General features: G+C 45.0%; 1 protein-coding gene and 1 pseudogene across 12 annotated transcripts in view; one reads left to right on the forward strand and one right to left on the reverse strand.

The window, feature by feature from the left end:
- TCF12 (transcription factor 12) overlaps window positions 1–18,733 on the reverse strand; it is a 356,426-nt gene that overhangs the window by 191,891 nt on the left and 145,802 nt on the right. For 6 of the 12 annotated variants that reach the window (XM_075069601.1, XM_075069600.1, XM_075069603.1 and 3 more), the window contains exon 5: window positions 18,315–18,383. The exons of the other annotated variants lie outside the window; for them this stretch is intronic. In XM_075069601.1, the coding sequence (XP_074925702.1) occupies window positions 18,315–18,383 (69 nt within the window). The remainder of the gene's footprint in view (window positions 1–18,314; window positions 18,384–18,733) is intronic. 12 annotated transcript variants of the gene reach the window in all.
- LOC142047284 (uncharacterized) lies at window positions 12,812–14,736 on the forward strand (annotated as a pseudogene).

Genomic DNA, 18,733 nt, shown 5'->3' on the forward strand with positions numbered 1-18,733 from the left:
CTGCAGGAATGGATCCCAAACTTGTGAGGAATATGCTGATGCGTCTCGCCAGCACATCACGAATTGCAGTCGAGTTACTCGTTAAGCTACAAAGTGACAGTGAGGAGTCCTATGATGATGTCGACGCACATAATGCATACAACATAAGATTGCTTGTGGCATTCACGGACATGCTCACAACCGTGGAACGCCACTTTTGGGCTCAGGAAACAAGGACTGAGTGGTGGGATCACATCGTTATGCAAGTCTGGGATGACAAGCAGTGGCTGCAGAACTTTTGGATGATGAAACCCACGTTCATGGGACTGTGTGCTGAGCTTGGCCCCACCCTGCAGCGCAAGGCCACAAGAGTCATAGCTGCCCTGCCGTTGGAGAAGCGCATGGCTATTGCAATCTGGAAGCTGGCAACTCCACACAGCTACCGATCAGTCGCTAACCAGTTTGGAGAGGGAAAGTCGACCGTTGGAATAATGTTGATGCAAGTGTGCAGGGCTATTAATCGTATCCTGCTCAGAAGAACCATGACTCATGGCATAACACATCTGTACTGCGTGGGAGGAGGGAACGAGACAATCACAGACTTGTGTATGTCCTGTTATCATATTTAGCCTTCCTGTCTGGAGTGCCGTGCAATGAGTGCTGCACTTCAGGCTGCCTAAAATTCATGGTGATGGGGGTTGAGTGCAGTGGGTAAAGGTCGTACCTTGCAGGGCTGGGTGGTGAAGCTATAGGTGTTGAAGGCAACTGGTGGCAGTAAGAAACCACATGTTGGGAAAAGTGGGTTGGTGGTGATATGGGGACACAAGGGAAAGAGTTTTGAGATAAGGGCTGCGGGGGGGGTGGGCGCGGATCTGCTCCTTCTGCATTGCTATAGAGCCTGCATCACATCCGCTTCACATTCCACAATGCTTAGGAGCCGCTCCATGGTTTGTTGCTGGTGATTCGCATTCTCCCGGCAGAGCCTCCTTTCAGTCTTCCGCCACTCCTGTACTTTTTTATTTTCACTAAGAGACTGATGCATGGACTTCATGCAGAAGGTCGTCCTTGCTTCTTCACAGATGCTTCCTGATTCTTTGCAACCTTTTGGCGGTTGATAACAAGGACAGCTGGGATCTCAAGGTTGAATCTGTAAAGCCAAAACGCAACAATTAACAGAGGCAGCATTGTTCACACTAGACAGAGCACTGATTCGGTTTCAGGGCTGTACTGTCCTCTGGGGTTCTGTGCCTTGGGGAGAGCCAATAGCTGTAGGGGACCCCTGTACTGAACACTGTCCTCATATTTTCCACACATTATCTTCATCCTGGAAGATATTTCACTGCTGAGGGTGACCTGAGAACCAAGCGAAGGTCTTCTACTACAATGCAGCTTCCGCCCTGGCCCTTACGCCACTTGCTTGTGTGCAGTAATGGTCCCCTCACAGCATAGTGGTGCGGACACGTTAGCCTTACTGGGGCAAGGAGCACAGTAGCTCTGCCAAAGAACCTGCGCAAGCAGATTGCCCAGATTCTTCATGAGACCTTCGATGAGATCACTGAGGCAGATTACCCCGATGTAAAAGAGCACAACAATGCCCTATTCCACATCTAGGCATGCACACAGCCCTAACCCTTCTTTCTGCAACCCTCCCCGTCCCATGAGCCTGCACCGAACTATCACTTTCCCAAAATAAAAGGCACTTACCAGGCACTGTTTGTTCTTCCACAAGCACTGTGAGTGGCTACATTCCTCCTTGCTTGGAAACAGCTCCTGGCTGCATGCATCTAGGTATGCAGGGCCATCCTCTGGCTCTGGGCCCCCCTCCTCCTCAGCATCCTCACTCCTACTTTCCTCCTCCTGCCTTGTTGCACTCTGGGCTGCCTTGTTGCACTCTGGGCTGAAGTGTCCACGGTGCTCTTTGGAGTGGAGGCGGAGTTGCCCCCAGGTATCTCGTCCAGCTCTTTGTAGAAACAGTAGGTTGTGGGTGTAGCACTAGAGCGGCGAGTTTTCCTCTCATGCTTTGTGGTAGGCACTCTGCAGCTCCTTCACTTTAACCCTGCACTGCACTGCATCCCGGTCATGGCCCCTTTCTATTGTGGCCCTTGATATATGCACGTAGGTATTGTAATTCCTATGACTGGAGCGCAGCTGGAACTGGACAGTTTCCTCCCCCCAAACACTGATGAGGTCCAGCATCTCGCCGTTGCTCCATACTGGGGATCGCCTGGAGTGTGGATGCATGGTCACATGGAAAGATGCGCTGAACGCACTCTATGCCTTGTTGAGCAATCAGGAAGGTGAATTTCAAAATTCCCAGAGAACTTAAAAGGAGGGAGTCTGATGGTTGATCACCTAGGGGCAGGGCAGTAGAGTTCAAGTAACAGGCATTGTGGGACACTTCATGGAGGCTGATCAGAGCGCATTAATAGACCAGGGCATCCACACTGGCACCGTGGCACTCCAGCCAGGGCGCAGCAAGCTTTATGCTTTTTGTGGAGGTAGATTACTAGGGGCGCTCCAGCCGCGGAGTCCGGACGCTCTACATGCTTTGCCAGTGTGGACACCTCAGGAGCTAGGGCGCCCATGCCTGATTTAATGTGCTCCAACTTGCAAGTGTATCCAAGGCCTAAGAAGACAGGTGGTGGCACAGACTCAGCAATTCACAAAGTAAAACTCTGTTCTAGTAAGAATGTTACTCTCTGTGATTTGATGAATATCCCTCTACTACAATGACTACTCAAACTGGTCAGATTATCTCTAGGGTCCCTATAGCATGGTTGTGGTCCCAAAAATATCACTGTCTGGGGGCACTAACCACTGGAGCTCAAGGTAGTTTTGTTTATTGGGCTATTGTGCAACTGGTACCCAAGGCAGCCTGAATTTCAACAGAGAAACAGTCCTTCTTTATAACTGTCAAGCCAACATGAGTAACCATTCAGAACACAATGGGCCCTCAACTGTCTTCAGGTAGCCTTGCTGGCATGTGACTTGAGAAAGACTAGGCAGTAACAAGAATAAAACATTAATAAAAGGCCTTGATCTTCCTTTGACCTGTTTTAACTACAGTTAAACAATGACTTTATCCACATATCAATAATGTTTACATTGATAGAAGCTTGTAGCCTAAGAGTCAACCTTTTAACACAGCAGATTGGAACAGCTGGTACGTCAACGAAAAAAACATCTCTTAAAACAAGTAAGTTGTTGCATATAAATGCATGCAGGGTGACCAGATGTCCCGATTTTATAAAGATAGTCCCGATATCCGGGGCTTTTTCTTATATGGGCATCTATTACCCCCGACCTCTGTCCTGATTTTTCATACTTGCAGTCTGGTCACCCTAAATGCATGTGCCAGTGCAAGGGAGTCACAGCTAACTAAACTGAACAAAGAGCAGCATAACAACCATAAAAATACCTCACATCAACAACATATCAGAATTCACAAACTATAGCTACCAAAATCACACTAATTTTACTTAAAAATTCAGCTTAATATCAGTGCTTCACTTCAACAATGAACACAAATCCCTTTAACAGGCATCTTGGGCATTTTCCTGTGCCTTGATCCAAGCAGAAACTTTATTCCAGAACTCTCAACTATTTTGAGCTGCAAACCAAATGAACTCATTTTCAGATGCTGTGTGTCTAATTTGCTTATTTCTTCTATGACTTCATTTTCTTAGGAAATTCCACCTTCTCATATCACTTTCCTGACTCCATGGTTCTTCTTAAGCCACACGCAACACATGTTTATAAACCATGGTAACCTTCTTAAGTCTATCTGGCATAAATACAGTCAGAAAAAAAATGAAGTAAAGCAGTTTAAGGCACACTCCCAAGGTTGGAAGGTCTAACATTTTATTTGCTTTTAATAATTTTCATCCTTCTACTGCCAAGTTCTGTTTGATTCTCTGAATGAGATTCATAAGTAAAACAAATCAACGACTGCACTGTGATTTCATCTGCCTGTTACATCTCATCTTAAATTAAGATTGCAAACTGCTTGAATTGTTTCTGAATATACATGCTTGTATGGTTCCTAGCAAAATGGGTCCCCAACCTTGTTGGGGCCTCTACTTACTGCTGTCAATAATAAAAATAATTTAATAATAATAAAATCAATGCTAGTTCATTATAGAGCCTAAAAATACCACTAGCATGGTGGCTAGCATGTGTAAAATTAACCTGTGCAAATATCTACTACAAGTTGCACTTCCTTGCTATGTCTGTCTATTATGTTCTTCTATTTTACCATTTGCTTACACAAAACCTGATCTGAAATGACTTAGGGTAAGATTTTAAAAAACGTCCAACTGCTTATACCCGTATAGCTTATAAGCACAGTTATACAGGTATAACTGCATCTACACTAGAGTTTTTACTGATATATCTTCATTGGTAAATATTAGAGTCGTGCCCTAACAAACATGTTTATGTTGGTAAAACTTGTGTGCACACACCAGGTCTTAAGAGCCTAAGTCCCATTGATGGTCACTTTTGAAAATGGGACTTGTGCTTCTGAAAATGTTATTCTTGATATTTTGGGTGAAATCCTGGGAATTAAGCTATAAACTTCAACAGGGTCAAGATTTCACCTTTAAAATTTAGACAAACATAATTCTGCCCCCATGCTGGCAATCTGAATTAAGTAATTCATACCAAATTACACAAACTTGACTAATAACAGGGCAATCCAAGTCTGTTAAAAAAAGTGGGGGAAAAAGAGGGAGAGAGAGAACAAAACAAAACAGTGGTTCATGTATCCCCACTCCATGCCCTGACCAGACTTTACTCCCACCTGTTCTCCACTTCAAAAACCAAGCCTTGTATTGTCCCAAGTTATGCTTTTCCGAACAGAATACTGGGCAGAAAATTACACTCTTTGTCCTAAACTCACTGAAGGAAGCAAATTTCTTTTTGAAGAGCAAAGTCATGAGTTTCACTTCATTGTCCCAGTCCTGTCCATTTTCTTCAGTAGATAACTACGAAGTAGTTTGCACAAAGTACATACGCACATTGGTCCCTCACTTACTTACTATCACTGCTCAGCTATAATTTGTTATTGCAGGGTGAAATAAATTATAGTGCAGCCTTTTATTTTGCTCAAATACTCTAAACTAGAGCAAACAGCTGAGGTTCAGTTTTGTCATCCCTCACTCCCCCATACAGGACCTTGGAGACAAACCAAAATCCAATCCAGCTGTGCCTCATAACTGAGCTTCAAAGATTCGCGCTGGGTGTTTGCTTTTTGGCTACTTGTTTAATATAGTGTTAGGATTTAAATGATCACAGCTAAGCTCTAACATTAACATTCCAGTAAAATGAATGGCAGAGTTCACACCTCTGCTACTGTTTCAATCAGTGTATCTGCAGACTGAAAAAACAGTGCATTAACACAAGTACCAAAGACTATCTTGTCCGGCTGTGAAGAACATGGGAGATACCTGTACAATTTACATACATATTGTATGTATCTCTGTTTGATTACTAAGTTATGACCGGCTCTATGAAACACTAAGGCCTGGCCTACAACTAAAACGTAGGTTTACCTAGCTACATCGCTCAAAGCTGTGAAAAATTTCAGGCCCTACACAACGTAGTTAGGTCAACTTAACCCGCAGCGTAGATGCAGCTAAGTCAACAGAAGAATCCATTCTTCTCTTGGCCTATCAAATTCCTTTCTAGGGGGTGAATTTACTACACCAACAGAAAACCCCTTTCCATCACTGTAGTAAGAGTCTATGTCACAGCGTTGTAGCTGCAGCTGTGCCACTGTAGCATTGGTAGTGTAGACATACCCTGAAGAGCTAATTCCAGTCTACCTGGAACTCTCCTCACCTACCCAGGAACCAGGAAATGACTAATTCAATTGCTGGTGTACATATGGACTACACGAGGGGTCGGCAACTTATGGCACGTGTGCCAAAGATGGCATGCAAGCTGATTTTTAATGGCACGCTGGAGTCTGCCGGGACTCCAGTGTGCCATTAAAAATCCTGCTGACATGGCAAGCTGCAGGATCTGCGCTCCCTGTCCGCAGCACCGGCTGAGCGCAGCAAGCCGCTGGCCCCTCCCCCGCCTTCCCCTGGATCCCTGCCGCCATGCGCAGAGCACTCTGGGGGCCGGGGCTGCGTGCTCCCGCGGGGCAGCGTTTGGCTCCATGGGAAGGGAAAACCGCTCCCTGCTCATCCAGAGCCCTGTCGCCACGCACACAGCGCTCTGAGGGGAGGGACGGTGCAGGGCTGTGCGCGAGCGCAGCAGTGACAAAACTCCGGATGAGCGGGGATCCTCATGGTAAGGGGTCCAGGGCTGGAGGTGGGGGAGGGTTGGATAAGGGTTGGAGGCAGTCAGGGGACAGGGAGCAGNGGGTCTGTTTGGGGGGTGGATACGGCTCAGGGCAGTGAGGGGACAGGGAGCAAAGAGGGTCCTGGGGGAGCAGTTAGGGTGACGGGGGGGTCTGGGCACCACCAAAGTTTCTACAAACCTGCCATCCCTGGGGCGGGGGTCTCTGGAGGGGGCAGTTAGGGAGCGGGGGGGTGGATGGGGCTTGGGAGTCCTGGGGTCTGTTAAGGGGTGAGGAGTGGATAGGGGCCAGGGCAGTCAGGGGACAGGGAGCAAGGAGGGTCCTGGGGGGAAGTTAGGGTGTGGGGGGGGTCTCTGGAGGAGGTGGTCATGGGACAAGGAGCTGTGGGGGGGCTGTCGGATGAGTCAGGAGTTTGGGGGGGGCTGTCAGGAGGTAGGGATGTGGAGAGGGGCTGGGGCAGACAGGGAGCAGAGGGGGTTGTATGGGTCCAGAGTTCTGGGGGTCCTGTCAGGGGGCAGGGAGTGGTTGGATGGGGCATGGGAGTCCGGAGGGTTCTGTCTGGGTTCGGGGGTGTGGATAAGGGTTGGAGCAGTCAGGGGACAGGTAAGGGGTAGGGTTCTAGGGGGACAGTCAGGGGACAAGGGGCAGAGAGGCTTAGATAGGGGGTGGGGTCCCAGGAGGGGGGTAGTTGGGACAAGGAGCAGGGGGGGCAGTCACCCAGCCCTCTGCCCTGAGCCCTGACCTCTCCCCCCCGACAGCCCTCTGCCCTGAGCACTGCAGCCCCCCCCGACTCCTGCCCTGAGCCCTGTACCACCCAGTCCTCTGACTCCTTCACCCCCTCCCGTGACCCCAGCCCTAACTCTGGCACCTCCACACATACCCAGCCCCCCTACCCTGACACCTGCACCCCCTTCACATGCCCCCAGCCCTCTGCCATGACTCTTGCACCCCCCATATCCCATGCACCCTGCACATCCCCACCTTGAGCACCAAACGGGAGCTCCTGCACCCTCACTCACATTCCCACCTGCACCCCTCACACCAAATGGGAGCTGTCCAGGTAAGTGCCCCCACACCCAAACCTCCTGCCCCAACCCTGAGCCCCCTCCCCCATTCTAGCTCCTGGCCAGACCCTTCACCCCCAGCCCTGTGCTCGGTCCACTCCCACCCTCAGCTCAGTGCAGAGAGAGGAAGAGAATGGGCCAGAACCAGGGAGAAGGTAGGTACCCACTGTATATGGGCAGGGCCAGGACCCCAGACCGGCACTGGGCGTGTGGGTCTGGCAGCCAAGATTCTGGCTGGCAGGAGCTGGAGGATGGAACCCCTGAGTGGCAGTGAGCNCACACGAAACCTTAAATTAGAGTGAATAAATGAAGACTCGGCACACCACTTCTGAAAGGTTGCCGACCCCTGGACTACACAGTAAATCCACCACTGGAAGTCTAGAGACATGCATAAACTGGACTGACCCAGAAGGGGGTGCTGGTTCAGATGTCCCAGAATGAAGGAGACTGTGAAATGGATGAAGGATAGCCTATGAACTCATGGGAGGGACATGGCATGGTTAGACTGAGAACCAAGGCCCACATGAGTGCAATCTGCCTTATCCACACCCAGTACTGGGGGCAGTCCTGGGACAAGGGCAGCATACTTAAGGAAAGGCCAAGATTTAGATAAGACAGTATATGGACAGACATTTTGTTGTTTTAACCCTTTTAGTTTACCTCCTAGAAAGGAATTTGGTAGGCCAACAGAAGAATGGATTCTTCCGTTGACTTAGCTGCGTCTACACACTGGGGGTTAAGTTGACCTAACTATGTCGTGTAGGGCCTGAAATTTTTGGTTGTTATAACCTTAATATATATTCTTCAAAATACTGAGAAAGATGAGACCCAAATTGGGTCTCTCTTATGGCCTGCTGCTATTATAGGTTTTCCCTCCTATTGAGAGAATGGTATGGTAGATCTCAAATCAATGAAGGCTACACTCAGAAAGACCTCAAGACTTCAGGAATATGCTGCTCAAACAGTTTCACTTTTGTTTCTACTGCCTGTCCCTCCATTCTCACATTTCTCTCCAGACTTCTTCTCCTCATCCAGATCTATTCTGCCCCCCAACAATCTTCTATTCATTGAACTTTTTGAAACTTTGCACTTTTAGAGAGAGGTAAGGGATTGACTCTGTGTGCACAAATTTGCAGAGAGACAATAGGATTGAGGTCTGTTATTTCTCACTTCTATATATTTATTTATTTAAAAACATTTTTTGCTGTTAGCAACCATGTTATCTCTGGAGATACAAATCCACAGTTTGACAACTGCAAAACTAAGCATCTCTGATGCTATCTTCTAGACTGATGACTGATTAACATTGGGTAGATAGAAAGATTAACCTAAATAACCTACACAGAAGCCTCTGGGAACCCCATAAGACTGTGTTCCTAATCCACGAACGATTGGAACTCATTCACAAAACTTTTCTTAAACATTACATGAATATATTTCTCATACTATAGAATTAGAATTTATAATCCCTATTCCATGATGAGATATCTTTGAGCTATAATGGATCTTAATTAAACCTATCTTTAGATAGGTTTTTTTCCTCAAAAAATGTTTTATAAACAAAATCCAATTTAAATTTAAAAAATCAGATTTTTTTAGATTTTTTTTTTAAAAGAATCATTGATTTTTATCCACCTTGCTTTGTGTATATTTTCTTTCTAACAATACTATTGTAATGGGTCTAATTTTTCATTCACAATCAACAAAGCACAATTCACATCCTCATTTTCCTCCATGACTGACACTAATGCTGTTTATTATTAAAAACAACAAGAGAAAGATGCTTCTGTTGTAAGTATGTCACCCTCCTCTTTGCCCTGGAAATCAACCGCACTATGTTGATGATATGCCTCAGCTCCAATTGCCCAAAATGGAAAAAAAAAAAACCGTGATCTCATACTGCACCAAAGAACCAACACTAACACCCAGGGTATGAATTTTAAGGGAATGTGAAACATTCAAAGAGTCTCACAGTAATGGTTAGAAAATATTTAATATGGGTAATAGAACACTCACTTTCTCAAGCGAAAAAAACAACCAAACTGGAAATGGATGGACATGGAGATGACATGTTCAGTGTTATAATCAGTGTCCATTTGAAAATAATGCTGACATGTTTCAACAAGATGACAAAAATCAGATTTAAGATAGTCACTACAGTGAAAGAGAGGAGCAAGACATATTGGCCCAGCATAGCTCACACCTTACAAATCCAGTTGACACAACAACTTCAAGTAAATATTAGAGAATGGTTACCACCATTATAAATGGCTGCAGATTAAGAATCCAGATAGGTTTAAAGACAATGATTCAAATTGTGCATGACACTTACAGTCTAAAAGCTACACACAGTATTTAAAGTAATACCACCAGAAGAAAGCAAGATTAATTGTTTAAAATTCAGTATAGAATTATTCACACATGGTTCTCAGCCTGGAGATTGAGAACACTACAATTTTTTTATGGCTAGTTAGAAGTGAGGAAGACAGGAAACTTTTTTTCCTGATGTTACATAGGATTTTGGTACACGTAAGGTTGAGAATGACTGTACTACTTCATAAATAAGGAAACATTGTATAAACTTCTCACTTATAACCAAAGACAACTGAAAAACCCTAATTTTCACTCAATTTTTGTTCATCTTGCCAACACCCAGCCTTTTCAATCCAGCATCACTATTGTCTGACTTTACTATTTGGTATTCTCTTTTTCCGTGGTATAATACCACTTGCTCCACAAACCTGCTATGCAGTTTGAAATCATGATAGGTAACTGAACTGCACCCACATAGCAGAGGACAAACTTGGCCTTTGGTCCACTTTCTCCATATGATTTACATTTGCCTACTACCACTACAACTCTAAGCAGTAAGGTTGGACTGAGTTCAACTCAGCCACCAAGAGCTGCATTGTAGTGACAGGAGGAAAATACCTTCTTCTCTCCCTATCGGAGGCATGCAAACTCTGAAGTTGCCAGCATATTGAGGAGTGAGACACAGGAATTCAAACCCATCTCTCTTGTTTTACTGGACCTTTGAGCTGTCCAATTCTTAGTTTCTTTCAGCTTAAAAGTCACATACACAACAGAAGTTACTTAATGGCTAGGGCAAGAGACAAGGAGCTGGGTACTGCCAAGCTCTAATCCTGATAGTGATGGGCAAGTCACCACCTTTCAATTGCTCAGTCTCCCAAAATAAGAAACTGAATATTTACCCTCTTTCACATTGGTATGAGTATTAATTAGCTAACATAGTATAGCATGCTGTTTGAAAGTTAAGTATTATCACCCCCCTAGATTTCAGGGGATGATGGGTGAAGCCAAGGAAGTTTCTATATACATCCTCCAAAAGTAAAAGAACACTAACTTAAAATGTTTGGTTCATGTTACTAGATACTATGTTGAAACAGGTAAGCGGCTTCTCAGGGAGGAAACACAGGACTAGAAACCTATGCAGCCTCTATGTTTAAGAGCTTTGGAGAATGAATTCATTGAAGTAGTACTCAATTTTGGAATGGTCACAGATTCCCCTGGTTTCTAAGTCAAGAATTACACTGAAGTTGTATGGATTTAATTAGTGAACCACTGAATCTAGTTATCTCAAATACACAATTGTACCTTAAAATCTCCTATAATGAGCATCACTCTACTACATTAAACAGGAGAATGTTGTTTATTTGACTTTTCCCCAAGTATCATGCACGAAGAACTATGTTTTATTGTTGGAAACAGATTTCAATGCTTCTCTCAACACTCTAGGAAATTATATCCATATGCAACCTACAAATTGAATTGAATAACTGACTACTATAGCCTTTAAACAAAGCTTGGAAAATTCTGAAAAAAACCTACAAGATAAACTAGAATATTAATAAATGTATCAGAGAAATTTTAAAAAGGAGTGCCCTATCATATTTAGATACCTACATATGGTGTTTAGAGCCTAAATTTTGGCACCCAGTTTTAAGAAAATGTTGGACATATATCAAATTAGTCACATAAACAGGTGTAATGTTATATTTGGAAAAGCTTCCTGACTCTTGAATGCAGGAAGTTTTGTTTGTTTTTTAAAACAGAATTTCACATCAGATCATCATCTCAGGTACAGAATAATAAACTAGGGGAAGCATATAAACAGCAAGAAACAAAGGACAAAAAGGACACGAACACAATAGACTTGATAACACTTACTGGATTTCTGTGTCCCTCTTGTCTTGCTTTGCTATTTAACAGCTTCCTCTCTCCTTTTGAACCTGAGGTTAAGAGGTATAAAACACTATTTCAAAACTTGCTGTCTTTTCTTGATACTGTTTTTGATTTCTTACCAAATTAAAATCTACTATTGGTGTAAAAAGTGAAGTTGGATGGATCCAAAGTATACCCCATTTGGCCTCTAAAATATATGTTCATCTATTTTAGACTCAAGGATAGTTAAGCCGTATAATCTGTTGATGCTAGAGTAATGTCTAAATCTAATGTATCAGCCCAATTCTGGTTTCAGGTATTTTTACATGACTGTGTATTTAGAAGAGACAGCTACGGTGAATGTATATATGTACACGGAGACAATTTTTCCTAGATGAAAAGGAAGGTAGATCCAATATTTAATTTATTATATACGACAGAACTGCACATGAACACCTGCAACTTAGATACCAGGAAGAAAATACAATAGTTAAATTATGGCCCAGGTTTGTGCCTGTTAAATCCTAAGAAAGCCTACTAGGGGGAGAAATGGCTGATTTTGCATTTGTAAATATTCTTCCTTTGGAGAGAGACATCTGAACAGATGCAGAACTAAGTCGCTCCTTTTATTAAAAGGGTATTGTTAGAACAAAACCAAAACAAAGAAAAAAAGCCTCAAACACACAGGCATTTAATTCATAAAAATAAAAGCCACCATTATCTAAAGTAGAGTAAAGACTTTAGTAGAAGTAGAATAACCTTTAATTAAAAGACAATGTTTATCTGAGATAAAGAGATTACACCAATTTGTTCCCATGTTACGAGTTGTCTTCTGCAACGGACAATTCACCAAAGAAAGTGGAAATGCTGGAGGTTGGGAGGCATATCATTACTGGAAGAAAAACTCCTGAGAGCCATGGGCCAAAATCTCACTAGATTCAGCTGATATTTCTCTCAGTTAAGTACTGCAGAATTAGTGTCTAAGGCCTGGTCTACACTACAACTTTAAGTCTAATTTAGCAGCATTACCTCGACGTAAGCCCTTTTTTTCTACTTAAAGGGCTTTTTAAATCAATTTCTTTACTCCAGCTCCGACGACGGGATTAGCGCTGAAATCGGCTTTGCCAGGTTGAATTTGGGGTAGTGTGGATGCAAATCGACAGTATTGACCTCCAGGAGTGGCTCCATTGTGACCGCTCTGGACAGCGCTCTCAACTCAGATGCACTGACCAGGTAGACAGGAAAAGGCCTGCGAACTTTTTAATCTCATTTCCTGTTTGGCCAGCATGCCAAGGTGCAGGTGAGTACAGATCTCATCAGCACAGGTAACCATGATGGAGTCCCAGGATCGCAGAAGAGCTCCAGCATGGACTGAACGGGAGGTACGGTATCTGCTCGCCATATGGGGAGACGAATCCGTGCTAGCTGAACTCCATTCCAGTAAACAAAATGCCAAAACATTAGAAAAAGTCTCAAAAGGCATGAAGGACAGAAGCCACAACAGGGATGCACAGTAGTGCTGCATGAAAATTAAGGAGCTACGGCAAGTCTACCACAAAACCAGAGAGACAAACAGAAGGTTCGGGGCAGAGCTACGCTGAGCTGCATACCATGCTAGGGGGTATAGCCAACAGTATCCCAACCCTGTGCTTTGACGCTGTCAATGGAGAATTACACAGCAAGGAAGCCGGTTTTGGGGACGATGAAGAAGATGATGAACAGACTGAAGATAGCTCACAGCAAGGAAGCGAAGAAACCGGTTTCCCCAATAGCCAAGATATGTTTCTCACCCTGGACCTGGAGCCAGTACCCCCGGAACCCACCCAAGGCAGGCTCACAGACCCTGTAGGCGGAGAAGGGCCCTCTGGTGAGTGTATCTTTGTAAATATTACACATGGTTTAAAGGCAAGCATGTTTAATGATTAATCTGCCCTGGCATTCAGGGCCAGTACGGCTACTGCAAAAGTCTGTTAACGTATGGGGATGAAGCGGAAATCCCGGTGTTTGCTGGCATTCAGGCAACATCCATTCCTTATCTCTCTCTGTGTTATCCTCAGGAGAGTGATATTATTCATGGTCATCTGGTTGAAATAGGGTGCTTTTATTAAGGGGACACTCAGAGGTGCCCGTTCCTGCTGGGCTGTTTGCCTGTGGCTGAACAGAAATGTTCCCTGCTGTCAGCCACATGGTGGGGGATGGGTGAAGTGATCATCCCAGAAAATAGCATGGTGAGGGACGTTATTTGGGTTTGTGCTGCCTGCTAACCTGCAAACCGCAGCCCCTCCTCTTAAATTCCAAACCCATTTTAAATGTCCAACCCAATAGTCACTTGGTATGGAAAATGAGGGCGCTGCTGTTTGAAACCATTCCCACAAGTTATGAAAGTTAAAGAAACCAAAAGACTGTGGCTTACCATGGCTGCCTGCAAGTCAAATTCCGTTGCCTGGCACTGCACGAGTGATCTCTCACACCACACCAGCAGGCCCTCAATTTAAGAGGCAAAATGCTACCTTATAAGGAAAGCACATGTGCTGTGTAATGTGAACAGCAAGGCTTAATGGGAAAGACTGATCCTATTGTTCTCTAAAATGTGTCTTTTTCACCACCAAGTTCCCTTTTCCCCCAGCAGCTGCAAATGTTTCTCCTTCGTGGAGGCTAGCGAAGATTAGAAGGCGGAAAAAACGCACTCGGGATGAGATGTTCTCAGAGCTATTGCTGTCCTCCCAGACTGACAGAGCACACTAGAATGCAGGGAGGCAGACGATGTCAGAGTGCAGGAAAGCACAGCAGGAACACGAGGAGAGCTGGCAGGCTGAAGAGGATAGGTGACAGAAGGCAAGAGTCAATGCTCCGACTGCTGGAGCATCAAACTGATATGCTCCAGCGTATGGCTGAGCTGCAGGAAAGGCAGCAGGAACACAGACCGCTGCTACAGCCTCTGTGTAACGAACCGCCCTTCTCCTGAAGTTCCATAGCCTCCTCACCCAGATGCCTAAGAACATGGTCGGGGGGGCTCTGGCCCCCCACCACTCCACCCCAGAGGACTGCCCAAGCAACAGAAGGCTGGCCTTCAATATGTTTTTAAGTTTAAGTTTTACAGTGCGGTGTGGTCTTGTCCTTCCCCACCTCACCCTGCACTTCCCTCCGTCCTCACTCGTCCCAGGCTACTTTGGCAGTTATCCTCCTATGTGTGTGATGAATTAATAAAGAATGCATGAATGTGAAGCAACAATGACTTTATTGCCTCTGCAAGCAGTGATCGAAGGGGGAGGGGAGGGTGATTAGCTTACAGGGAAGTAGAGAGAACCAAGGGGGAGGGGGGCGTGTTAATCACAGAGAAACAAACCCAGCTTTCACATCATACCCTGGCCAGTCATGAAACTGGTTTTCAAAGCTTCTCTGATGCATAACACATCCTGCTGTGCTCTTCTAACCGCCCTGGTGTCTGGCTGCACATAATCAGCAGCCAGGTGATTTGTCTCAACGTCCCACCCCGCCATAAACGTCTCCCACTTACTCTGACAGATATTGTGGAGTGCACAGCAAGCAGTAATAACAATGGGAATACTGGTTTCGCTGAGGTCTATCCAAGTCAGTAAACTGAGCCAGCGCACTTTTAAACATCCAAATGCACATTCTACCACCATTCCGCACTTCCTCAGCCTATAGTTGAACAGCTCCTGACTACTCTCCAGGCTGCCCGTGTATGGCTTCATGAGCCATGGCATTAAGGGGTAGGCTGGGTCCCCAAGGATAACTGTAGGCATTTCAACATGCCCAACAGTTATTTTCTGGTCTGGGAAGAAAGTCCCTTCCTGCAGCTTTTGAAACAGACCAGAGTTCCTGAAGACATGAGCATCATGTGCCTTTCCCCGCCATCTCACGTTGATGTTGGTGAAACCTCTCTTGTGATCCACCAGTGCTTGCAGCACCATTGAAAAGTATCCCTTGCGGTTTACGTACTCGCTGCCTTGATGCTCCGGTGCCAAGATAGGGATATGGGTTCCGTCTATCGCCCCACCACAGTTAAGGAATCCCATTGCAGCAAAGCCATTCACTGTGACCTGCACATTTCCCAGAGTCAGTACCCTTAATATCAACAGATCTTTGATTGCACTGGCTACTTGGATCACAGCAGCACCCACAGTAGATCTGCCCACTCCAAATTGATGCCCGACTGACCGGTAGCTATCTGGCGTTGCAAGCTTCCACAGGACTATCGCCACTCGCTTCTCAACTGTGAGAGCTGCTCTCATCTTGGTGTTCTGGCGCTTCAGGGCAGGGGAAAGGAAGTCACAAAGTTCCATGAAAGTGCCCTGACGCAAGCGAAAGTTTTGCAGCCACTGGGAATCGTCCCAGACCTGCAACACTATGCGGTCCCACCCATCTGTGCTTGTTACCCGGGCCCAAAATCGGCGTTCCACAGCATGAACCTGCCTCATTAACACCAGGATATACACATTGCCCGGGCCCATACTTTGCAAGAAGTCTATATCCATGTCTCTGTCCTCATCAGTCTTGCCAGCACGCTGCCGTCGCATCCTCGCCTGGTTTTGCTTTGGCAGGTTCTGGTTCTGCATATACTCCAGGATACTGCGTGTGGTGTTTACAGTGCTCATAATTGCCACGGTGATCTCAGCGGGCTCCATGATCCCAGTGCTATGGTGTCTGGGCTGAAAAAAGGCACGAAACAATTGTCTGCTCTGACGGAGGGAGGGGCGACTGACGACATGGCTTACAGAGAATTACAGTCCACAAAGGCAGTGGCTTTGCATCAAGGAGAAACACAAACAACTGTCACACACAGAATGGCCCCCTCAAAGATCGAACTCAAAACCCTGGGTTTAGCAGGCCATTGATTTCACAGAGGGCGAGAGGAAGCAAAGGAATACAAAACAAATCGGGTCTATTTCTTGTTTTGATCCACTACATCTATCTTTTACATCTTCAGGGTGGCAGCAGACGGTGCAGTTTGACTGCTAGCCATTGTCAGCTCCTGGATTCTCGGCAGAAGATGCTGTATTATGACTGCTAGCCACTGTCAGCTCCTGGGTGCTCGGCAGGAATCTACCCAGGTGCCTGTGACTGACCAAGGTCGGTTAAAAGAGCACCCAGGAATATGACGACGACAGCTACCAGTTATAATGCACCATCTGCTGCCAAAAGGCAAGGAGCTGCTGCTGCGCAGCAATGCAGTCCCACGTCTGCCAGCACCCAGAAGAGTTATGGTGACTGTCAGCTGTGCGGGTTCCACGCTTGCCGTGGTATGGTGTCTGCATAGGTAACCCAGGAAAAAAGGCACAAAACCATTGTCTGCCATCACTTTCACAGAGGGAGGGAGGGAGGGAGGGCCTGACGACATTTACCCAGAACCTCCCGCGACACTGTTTTTGCCCCATCTGATATTGGAATCTGCACCCAGAATCCCAATGGGCAGCGAAGACTGCAGGAACTGTGGGATAGCTACTCACAGCTACCCACAGTGCAACGCTCCGGAAGTCAACGCTAGCTTCGGTACCGTGGATGCAGTCCGCCAACTTAATACACTTAGAACATTTTTTGTGGGGACACACAAAGTCGCCTGTATAAAAATGATTTTTTTAAAAACAAATGCTATAAATTCGACCTAATTTCATAGTGTAGACATACCCTTAAGGTGTTTAGCAAGACTTTCAAAGAGCATCCTTACATCTGTCTATAACAGATGTCCATGAGGCTGCTACAGTGCTAATGTAAAGGGTCATGAATCCAAGTGGACAAAGAAAAAACATAGTTAGCTGTATGTTACTCTTTAAGGGAGGACCCTATGTATGCTAATCAGCATTGGGGCACCTATCCAATGTCCAAACATCGCTGTACTTGTCCCTTTTCATATGACCTAGAATTCACAGGAAAGCACGTAATCACAACAGGAAGAAAGGTGGACACAGCATAGTAAATATGACTTCAGTCTCATCACTGAAAGACAGGGCAGGTTTCAAGGTTTTGCAGAGTTCCACTGGACCCACTAATTCCCATTTCTGATCCATTCCTGTAAAAGAGAAAGTCTTCATGCCCAAACCAACCATTTCTGATGATTTTTCCAGTAGGTATTTACAATAAAAACCCCAGTTTATCTTTGTCTTCAGATAGGGAGCAATCTAAACTGGTGGCCACAGTTCATTGTGGCAGATTTATGGGTGTCAAGGTACAGGATTTCATATAAACATTCACAGGTCCAACACATTGCCATTTTAAGCACTTGTTTGAATGAGAAATTTATATCTGACAGGACTGACAATCATGCACACAGTGTAGTCTGTACACAAAAGTTGCCTATCTTGATTTGTGCCTCTTTCTGCATAGAGATCTGAGATTATCACAATAATACTCTACAGAATGCCATGTAGAAAAGTGCTCCCTAATTTACTTTGCTAGGATGGTAGTCAACATTCCAAGGAAGCCTCACAAATGTAAGCTAAGTGATGGGACGTGAAATACATGTAATGAAGTGATTGTCAAACATGTTTTCAAGCTTCTTTGTTAAGGTTTAAAGCTAAATATGTAGGCTGGGGTTTTCTAAGGGAGTTAAGTCCCTGACTCCCACTGAATTTCATTTCATTTTCAATGGGAGTTGGGTTCCTAAATTCTCTAGGCACTTTTAAAAAATCCCAGCCATATTCTGACACTGATTTAGAGTCAAACAGTTAAGTCAACATAGTCTGTCTTTTAAAGGAGAACTCCTGCATTAGGCTATAAGCAGATAAATCACACACTCAAATTAGAAACAAATTAAGCAGTACCTCTTGAGGTTTCAACTTTTCTATGGCTGTGGAGATGTCTGAGCTTTTTCCATGGAGACTGCCATTTTCCTGTAAACAGGCAAGTAGTAAGAACAATTAGGACAAGACTGAACATTCTGTATTGAAATCAACGGGAAGAGCACTGGACTCTAAAGTCTTATGTTAGGTAACTTTCAATATATTAAAATAGCAACAGGTGAGTTTAGTTCTGCTTTCTTTTAAATTTGTATTATTTCTTTAGCTTATCAACAGACAAGATCTAGGAACCTCTGAGAAAAGCAAATAACCTGTACCTTTATGTTTGCTCCCTAAAAAACAGTTTGATCTTCATTCCCATAACCTAGATCAGCACACTCAGACCAAGTTTTCCTCACATCCGGGAGGCTGAGTTGTCCTCTGATCTTGTAAGAGTATGGAGA

This window comes from Chelonoidis abingdonii, chromosome 9, assembly GCF_003597395.2.
Source record: "Chelonoidis abingdonii isolate Lonesome George chromosome 9, CheloAbing_2.0, whole genome shotgun sequence".
Lineage (NCBI taxonomy): Eukaryota > Metazoa > Chordata > Testudines > Testudinidae > Chelonoidis > Chelonoidis abingdonii.